The sequence below is a fragment of the Mastomys coucha genome, unplaced genomic scaffold, assembly GCF_008632895.1.
Source record: "Mastomys coucha isolate ucsf_1 unplaced genomic scaffold, UCSF_Mcou_1 pScaffold6, whole genome shotgun sequence".
NCBI lineage: Eukaryota > Metazoa > Chordata > Mammalia > Rodentia > Muridae > Mastomys > Mastomys coucha.
Window position 1 is genome coordinate 45,649,696 of NW_022196912.1, and position 9,630 is coordinate 45,659,325.

At 43.5% G+C, this 9,630-nt stretch overlaps 1 protein-coding gene across 17 annotated transcripts in view; it reads left to right on the forward strand.

The window, feature by feature from the left end:
* Myt1l (myelin transcription factor 1 like) overlaps positions 1–8,303 on the forward strand; it is a 393,932-nt gene extending 385,629 nt beyond the window's left edge. For 14 of the 17 annotated variants that reach the window (XM_031355923.1, XM_031355921.1, XM_031355929.1 and 11 more), the window contains 2 exons: positions 5,009–5,152; positions 5,455–8,303. In XM_031355923.1, the coding sequence (XP_031211783.1) occupies positions 5,009–5,152; positions 5,455–5,595 (285 nt within the window). In that variant the 3' untranslated portion in view covers positions 5,596–8,303. The remainder of the gene's footprint in view (positions 1–5,008; positions 5,153–5,454) is intronic. The other 3 variants (XM_031355934.1, XM_031355935.1, XM_031355937.1) reach the window with 1 other exon arrangement.
* The last annotated feature ends 1,327 nt before the right edge of the window (positions 8,304–9,630 follow it).

A 9,630-nucleotide genomic window follows, 5' to 3' on the forward strand; every position in this document is an offset into this window, starting at 1 on the left:
AAAAAAAAAAAAAAACCCAAAAAAACAAAACAAAAAACAAAAAAAACAAATTACTTCCTCTGCCGTTCTGAGTGCTGCCATCCACATTAGTCTGTTTCTGTTGCTGATGCATGCAGTGCTATAGAAGAGCATGGTGTGAAGAAGCAGGTCCATTGTCACTCATGGTTCTGGAGATCCGAGGCAGGGGCCCACATCTGGCGATAGCCTTCTTACTGATAAAATCCTCAGATGGTATGTCCTGTCACATGGTGAAGGACAAAGTGTGTGTGTGTGTGTGTGTGTGTGTGTGTGTGTGTGTGTGTGTGTGTGTGCTAGTCGCTTGTCCTCCTTTAAAACTACCAGGCCCCAAACATCCAACTATGGGTCCACCTTGATGCCATTGACCTTTTCTAATTCTGATCACCCACACAGACTCCCTTGCTAATATCAATATTTAGATTAAGTTTTCACCCTTATCACTCTTCACATCACAGGTAGGTATTAAATGTCAACATGTGAAGCCCCAGGAACACTCAAATCCCATCCAAATTATAGTACCTTCTCTAATCAGAGACCACTGGTGTTAAATATCTAATGTATTCAGTTCACTGTCCACTGTAAGAATTCAATTTGAGGAACAAATTGTCCCATTACCAATAACTGAGCAGGTGAGCCCACCATTTATTTGGTAATATACTTGAGCAGTGTTTCTGGTCAAGTTGGTTCAACCAAGATGGCTTTTATGAGCCTGGATATCTTAAATGTCCCTGTGTTTTGCAGCTCTATACAGAAAGGACTCATTTTGATTTTGTTGGATTTTTTTGGGGGGGGGGCTTTTATGGTTTGGTTTGGGTTGAGTTGGTTTTACTTTTTTCTTTTTTGTTTTTTTAAGACAGGGTTTCTCTGTGTAGCACCGGCTGTCCTGGAACTCACTCTGTAGACCAGGCTGGACTCAAACTCAGAAATTCACCTGACTCTGCCTCCCAAGTGCTGGGATTAAAGGCGTGTGCCACCACTGCCCAGCTCAGAAAGGACTCTTAATAGGACTTTGGACCTATATAAACCTGAGTCAAAGGTCCTGATTGCTCAGATAAGTTTCTGGGCAAACAAAATGACCCAAGACAATATATACATCACCCCAATTCAGTTGTACTCAATGCAGCATAGGTATTGGAGCTCAATGTATTCTGAGCACCCAGATAGGCACTCCCAGACCTTGAGTCTCAATTCACCAAGTACAAGAGATCTCATCCAGTCCAACTCAGTTCTCACCCACTGTATGTAAATTTTGAGAGCTTACACAGTGACTCAAGCAGAGAGCTACAAAAATGAGCTGAACATACCTGGACCAAGGAAAACACAGAAATTGAATATATGCCTGATAAAGAACAAGAAAGAGGAGACAAGGGCTGGTGAGATGACTCAGCTATTAAGAGCACTGACTATTCTTCTGAAGGTCCTGAGTTCAAATCCCAGCAACCACATGGTAGCTCACAACCATCTGTAATGAGACCTGATGCCCTCTTCTTGGGTGTCTGAAGACATCTACAATGTACTTACATATAATCAATCAATCAATCAATAAATAAATAAATAAAAGAGGAGACAAGATTCATGGAACAGACACAGGAGGAAAGTGACATAGATGAAGCTACCACTGGATGGTTGTACTATGGCCTAAGAGAAAGAGGGGAGGCCATGGGTGTTCAGAAGGGAACATTCTAATATAGAAAATATAGGAGCAGAAGGAGCAGGGTTCAGATTACACCCTGTAAAGACCCTCTCCCCTGTGATCGCCAGTTGAGCTGAGCAGCTTTGCTGAGGAGGGAGAAGAGAAAGAGATGCTAGAACGTGAAACAAAATCATAGTCTCAGAGCAGACTGCTAATGAGAAATTACCTAACATCTGGCCCTGTCCTTTCTAGCTTTGCCTTGCCTAAGTTGGCAGGTATCAGCCCTGCAGCTGGTCTTCAGCTGCTGTGTATCTGTGCTACTCATCAGACTGTGGTTTATTCTCTCTGTGATCTAAAACTCCCTGTGTAACTCAGTCTCAGTCTAGACCCTAAACACCTCTCTTGATCCCACTCCATGTGGTGGTAAATGCAGAAGACCACATGGCTACGGAGCTTTCTCCAAGTCTTGCTCCCTCAGTGACCTCATACTGGGTATATGTCCCCGTCCTGTACATCTTCTGCATGTGTCTGTGAACTAAGCCACACTGGCTTTGAATCCCAGCAGCCAGAATCATAAAACAAATGAGCTGGTGTTGGACCCCACAGCCTTTGTCATAACAGTTCTTTTCCAGGTGAGAGTGACACGAGACTCGTAGCTGCTGCCATATAGCTCTATATTGTACTGTGTATGAGTTAAACAGTGTCAATGCATCCCTGGATGATGTCATCCTTTTTGGTTTACAGTAGCCATTGAAAGAAGGAAAAAAAAAAAGGAAAGAGGCTCACAAGTCTCTCAGAACTGGACCTTGAACTGCCTTTGATCTTTAGTAACTCTCAATAGAGGCCATCCTAGAAAACATTTAGGCCTGGAGGTAGATGGAGCCAGGCAGGCAGACAGACATGAGAATTGATCAAGAGGAGTAAATCTGTAGTGTATGCTTATCCTTTGAAGAACTTCATCTTAGTTTATCCTCATAACCTTCAGTCATGATCACAGAGGCTCTGAGGGACCCTAGAGCTCAGACTCATGCTACCTGGTTAAAGAGCCAATGTTCTTCCTCGAGGTCCAAAACAGGCACATTCTGACCCAGCTCTCAGCCTGCAGCCTGGCTCTGGAGGTGGTACAGGCTCTCCACAGACCATTGTTGAGGACCAGAGCTTCTAGAAGCCTGGGGTAGAGGTAGAGATGCCCTCTGTGCACTCCCTGTAGCACTATGCCTGCAAGAATGGCTACACTGTGTTCAATGGCTTTGACACCTTCAGTGGAATTAAGTACCTAAAAAAAAAAAACAGAAATCTTGCTGCCAGTGTATATAGAAGCTCTTGTTGACCTGAAGGACAAGTAAACTATAAAAATAAGGAGAACAACTAGGGAAGGAAGGGCTCCCCTTGTATGAGTGGACTTCCAGGTTCACAGTACCTTAACACAGGCCTCAGGCATGCAGATCTGAGTTCACAGGAGAAACTGAATTCAGGGCCCACTTAGAAGTTGGAAAGTGCCGGGTGGTGGTGGCATACGTCTTTAATCCCAGCACTTGGAAGGCAGAGGCAGGTGGATTTCTGAGTTAGAGGCCAGCCTGGTCTACAGAGTGAGTTCCAGGACAGCCAGGGCTACACAGAGAAACCCTGTCTTGAAAAAACAAAAAACAAACAAACAAACAAAAAAAGAAGTTGGAAAGTTAGATAGTCGAGAGAAAGGAAGCCAGGCTGAGACTTAGAGGGTCCCACAATTCTATGTCTGTGTATCCAGACTCCCTCTAAATGTCCCACTCACTATTCTGTGTGGTCTAGGTACCCTTCTAAGTGGTCCAGGCCCATCTGAATAGCCTGGGACTAGATAGGTTACTCCACACCTAGAGACTGAAATTTTTAGGCCACACCTGCGGCTTGAGTTCCCTTTCTGATTAGGACTTGCACTAGACTTTTCTATAATCCCTTTAGTTTCCTCAGCTGCTTAGTGGCATTGACACATGAGTTGTTTCCCCCCCCTTGAAAACAGGGTAGCTCACATCTCTATAGGTTCTTCTTGGAGGGTGGGTGCTCCACGCTTCTCCTGGAAAGGATGGGGTGACTTTGGCTGGAAAGAACCTTTAGCCCTACCTTTAGACACATGAGTGGGAAATGCAGGTTAGAGGGGAAACGTATCTGAAGTAGCCCTATGAATGCTGGAAGCCACGAGATCCGTTTAAGAGGAGAGAAGTAGAGAAGAGAGGTGGGGGACTGGCATGGGCTTCTGAAACCTCAAAGCTTACCCTGCCTCCCCCGCACCCCCAGTGACACACTTCCTCTAACAAGGCCACACTGCTCCAAGAAGTCCACACCTCCTAATCCTTCTCAAGTCGTGCCACTCCCTGGTGAATTCAAATATGTGAGCCTATGAGAGCCATTCTTATTCAAACCACCACAGGTGGAAACATTAATTTGACAGAAAAAAAAATGTGGACCGGGATGTACAGAGGAGGAAACCATATGGCATCAAGAAGTGCCCCCATCAGGACAAAAAGAGGCATGTTCTTTCAGTGGAGAAGTCCTACTTACACTGCTGTGCTGCTCAATATCTCTGCATAGGCCCTGACTGTAGATGGGAGGTGAGAACCTAGAACTTAAACCATGTACAGTTAAAGGATAAAAGAAAAGAAGTCAAGTAGAGAGTAAAGGAAAGAAGGATACAAACACCCAGGAGAAAGGAACTCAGTGTAGGGGGCACATGGCAAGTCTCCAGCTCTCCTGGAACAGTATTTCTTCCCCTGTGGGTCAAGACCCTTTTGGAGATCAAATGGTCCTTTCACGGTTAGCTAAGACCATCAGAAAACACAGACATTTACATGATGATTCATAACAGTACTAAAACTACAGTTATGAAGTAGCCACAGGAATAATTTTTATTAGAACTCTATTATAGGGTAACAGCATTAGGGAAGCTAAGAACTACTGTCTTAGGAAAAGGAAGCCAACCCAAGAGACCAGTCAGACCTCTACCTGCATACATCTACTAGTTTCCTACAGGGACACAGAGTACCCATCAGAGCAGACTATAACACCACAAAGAGAAATTAACGTCATCAATTCTAAAGAACTAACATTATTCCCCACAGGACACAGGGACAGATGGGGCGGATGAGAGTATCCAGACCTGAGAGTATTCAATGAAGGGAGAACAAGAAGACAGTCAGGGTACTTCCATGGTCGCTGTAGCTAGCACCATGTGTTCAAATGTAAAGAATCCAAGACACAAATCCAGGTCCCTAGGGTGCAGGCTCTGCTTGAGCAGAAAGCTTCTGTCCTTGTCCCCTCAGCCAGTGTGCATGCCCCAACAGCCAGCCTCATGTTACATGTCACCCAAATGTGTGATTTCAGATCACCACCATGGAGAGCAACCTGAAGACAATTGAGGAGGAGAACAAAGTCATCGAGCAGCAGAATGAGTCGCTCCTGCACGAGTTGGCCAACCTGAGCCAGTCCCTGATCCACAGCCTCGCCAACATCCAGCTGCCTCACATGGTAAGTGAGTAGGCGTAGGTGAGTGCCTCGGAGCCTCCGCAGTCCACCTCACTGAGTAGATGTCTGTGTCATTGTCTGTGGTCCTTCAGCTTTTGGTTGTTTTTGGTCACCACCCTGAAACCATACCGTTAACCACTAGAAACATTGGTGGGGCTGATCGCATAACGTTAAGTGTGCTCTGAGTAGGCCTGTTAAGTATTATGGAAACAGTGGCTCTATGCTATGATACTGTTTTATGCTTTTGTGAATATACTATTCAGAAAATAAAAGTTGTATATGAACTACTATTTAATATCTCGTAGGATCCAATCAATGAACAAAATTTTGATGCTTACGTGACTACTTTGACGGAAATGTATACAAATCAAGATCGTTATCAGAGTCCAGAAAATAAAGCCCTACTGGAAAATATAAAGCAGGCTGTGAGAGGAATTCAGGTCTGAACAGCTGCTCTAGTGGTGACTCATGCTTAAAAAGGATGCCTCTTGTTTCTTGCTGCTGTAACTTACCAGGAAGTGTTATATATTTATTTCTGTCGGAACAGTGTTATGCTACAAGACTTCATAATGGTTTTGTGTGCTCTCGAGAGAGTACCTGCAGACTAGTTTTGGAAACATTCACATTTTGTACGTTTTCATATAAGCTGACATAGTGTGATTTGCCATGTAATGTTTATAGCTGCTGCTGTCTGCACATTTGGGGGTCTCTATATTTCTGAAGAGGTAAGCTGATGAAAATAAATAGAGTGTAAATTCTTTTTAATGCTTTAGTGATTAAATGTTTTAGTATTTTGAACTGAAATGAACAAAAAAAGAAAAAGGAAAAAAAAAGCAGGTTTGAATGATCACTTCGTGGCCTCCTGGCCACTTTTAGACATTATCATTTCACCTCAGGTTGGAGGACTTTGTGGAATTTAAGAAATACATTTTGTGTGCATATTGTTTCATAGCAAGAATTGGTTGCAAAAAAATGCTTTATTTTTGAACAATGCTTGGAAATATTATGTGACTTTTTTGTTTGTTTGTTTTAGGAGGATGGTGTATGGTGGGGGCAATAAATGAGGTTTTTTGCATTCCAAGGAAATGGCATATGGATTAACTATAAGAAATGAAATAAGTAATTTATTGTAAGACAACATCAAGCCATGGAAACTTGGCAGAAGATTCAAAGCAGCTTAAACAGCACTTTTAATTAACTCCTAAACATTACATGGTGGGACTGTGGAGACTCCGTTAAGACAGGAGCTTGTCAGAGGTGGACAACACGAAGATTTCCTTTGCGTTTTCAGTAACCTTTGGAGCACACTTCTCTTATTTCTCCTAAAGCCCCATGCCCCTCTGAACTGTTACCACAATTTAGCTTACTTAGCAGATGTTGATTGTTTTTTTTAATTTGAGCAAACAGGTAATTTAAGCATTTATATCCCCCTTTCACTTTCAAAAAGCATCATCATTGGTTATTCTTGGTTCACATCTGAGGATGAAGGCTAACGGCTGTGCTTGCCCTGGTTACTGGATGGGATTCTCTGCTGGGCGGGTGGGAAAGCAGCTCTACCCTTCCCTTCCTCTCCCTGCCCCAACTCTGACTTTGAATAAGCCTTGGTCCTATCCAGAACACACTGGACACCAAGGCCAAGGACGTTCACGTTCTGCCCTCGCTGGGTCCAGTTGACTCTAGCGTCTGCACAGCCTTGTGTGACTCGTGGTGACCTAACCTGAGAAAGAGTGCAATCAGATGTTAAAGTAACTAAATAGACTGCGGCACTTTTTTGCTTTAAACTAGATCATCTTAGATTTGTCGATACCTTCGAAATTTGATGGTTTCATCCCAAATGACTGCACTATATGTATGCATACGGCCACTTTTGATTGCTGCGCCCCTTTTGAGTAGTCTTTGACAATGTGTTGTGTTCCCCGATGTCAACTTGATTTCCTTTTAGTAGCATCTCTCTCTTCCATGTCTTGATGTTATGCAGGAAGTACAAAAGTACTTTAAAATTTTGTTATGAAATAAAAAAAAAAAGGATGGGTTTTGTAAAAATAATAAAAAAAATATTTTTAGCAGAACAGGACTTACAGGGTCATTGTCCCCACAATGTGCCAGTCGGCTCTTTGCACTCGCCTTGTCCTATATATCCGTACGGAGGTGTGCAATCCTGTGTCAGTCGCCTTGTGACACTGAAGTGGATGAGTTATAGAGGAGGCCCTCGAGGCTGACCCAATACGGTTACTAAGGGAGACTACAGGGATCTCACGACAAACATTCTGATACAATACTCAACCTCGGTATATATATATATGTATAAATATAAGAATATCCCAGCGGCACTTTATACTGTTCACTGTACAAAAGCTTACAGTTTTCCACAAGGACTTTAATAACTAGCTGGGGAAAAGATTATGTAATTACTTGGGGCTCTGCAGGACCTTCTCTGTCCAGCGCCCCCTTTCTGTTGTGCGATTAGTTGTAGCTGCCATGCTCAGAATTGCCTTTTGAGAGCTGAAGCAAGGTGCTTACTGTCACCTGATGCCATACACATGGTCCCAGGCCCACACCCGGGGGGGCCTCTGTTCATAGCGGCACATGCATTTCCCCACCGCGTCTTGTCTGCAGCTTCTTGGCCAATGTAGTAATGCTTTTAGTAGAGTAATAGGTAGTATCAGTTTGGATTCTTATTGTTATCACCTATGTACAATGGAGAGGGGTTCTAAGCACAAACCTGCTGCTCATGTAACGTTGGTACATAATATCAAATCAAAAGTTATCTGTGACTATATATAGGGATCACAAAGTGTCACATGTTAGAATGCTGACCTTCCACATGGGGTTATTGTGAGTCATCAGAGCATATTTATTATAACTTATTGTTCATATTCATTTCTAAGTTAATTTAAGTAATCATTTATTAAGACAGAATTTTGTATAAACTATTTATTGTGCTCTCTGTGGAACTGAAGTTTGATTTATTTTTGTACTACACGGCATGGGTTTGTTGACACTTTAATTTTGCTATAAATGTGTGGAATCACAAGTTGCTGTGATACTTCATTTTTAAATTGTGAACTTTGTACAAACTTTGTCATGCTGATGTGAACACATCTTACTCTGAATAAAAAGGTGTTGCCACGTTTGTAGCACGAAGGATCTCTAATGGGTCTGAGTCTTCACTGGAGTGCCGTCTGGGATCCTGGAGCCCCACCCCTACCCCCCAAGTCTCCTGCTTTGGGAGTAGCCCTGTGGGGTTGGGCTGGAAGTTGGGGCACGAGTGGATATGCATCCCCAGGCATCATGCTTGCTGTGCTTCGCTTCCCAGAGGAGAATTTTGCCTAGTTTACTGTTGCTCCTGCCCCTCACCCCTGCCCCAGCTGAGATCCAGCCTGAGCACCTGAAGTGGCTTAGGTGCAGAGGTCTCCCACCAGTTTGACATCCTTCTGCAACTCTCACTCTTCGAACAGCACTGCTGTTGGTGAACATAGGCCCATATCCTGAAGGGGCTTTCACAGGTTCTCCTTACCTGGAATGCAATCTGGGATCACATAGTAGTTCAGGTACCTGGTCTACACATGGTACTTCCCCATCACTATAGTTCCATGTGTCTGCCAGGACACAGCGGCGCCAAGGGGCCAGCACAGTTACTTCACAAAATGTCCCCCATTGGCTGTGTGATTGCTGCCTTCTGGGTGATTCATTTTAAAGGACTGCTTTGTTTTTATACATAGAGGAACACATGACATCACCTGGCTGTTATTGGTTATCAAACCCGGAACTCACAAAGGATGGAGTGCTGATTTCAGGCCATTAGCCAGGAGCTAAGCAACAAAGTCACCTATGAGATGTCACTTGCCCTTCAAATGTCACACACAAGCCATCCTATTCCATTAATAAAAGTCACAGTTTAAAATTCCACAATAGCCTCCTATAGTGTGCACAATTCCCTGATACATAGAATCTAAGGAAGCAGCCCCTGTAATCTTGATTGAACTAGAAACTCGCTCCCAGTGGTGACTTCTAGTAAGCTCCTCAGACCCTGTTCCAGCAGATTGCTCTTTGGAGAGCTGGCAGTAGCAAGATAGTGCCTGGAGCTGTTGCTCAGATCTTCCAGTGCCAGCAGGTGAGCAGTGACCCTTTGACTCTTCCCCCAGGTTCCTTCATGTCTGCCTCAGACCTGCCTGTAGAGTTGTACTAACTCCTGTCTTTGGGAACAAATAAAACTAACGGAAAGGCACTTGTCAGTGTCTCAGGTCAGCCAACCTTGAAGCAACTCTAGAAGCAAGGTCATTATTTAAAACTATTTAAATAAAGTTCAGAATCTTAGAAAAGAAAAGAAAATAAACTCACTGGTCCCCAATGTTTATTCTGAAAATATAAATAAATTTTAAAGTATCCTAAAATCCTATGGTGGAGAAATGAGTGGACAAATCTGAGAAATGCACTTTGCAGAGCATTGCAGAAGTGATACAGCACTAACCAGGTGGAAT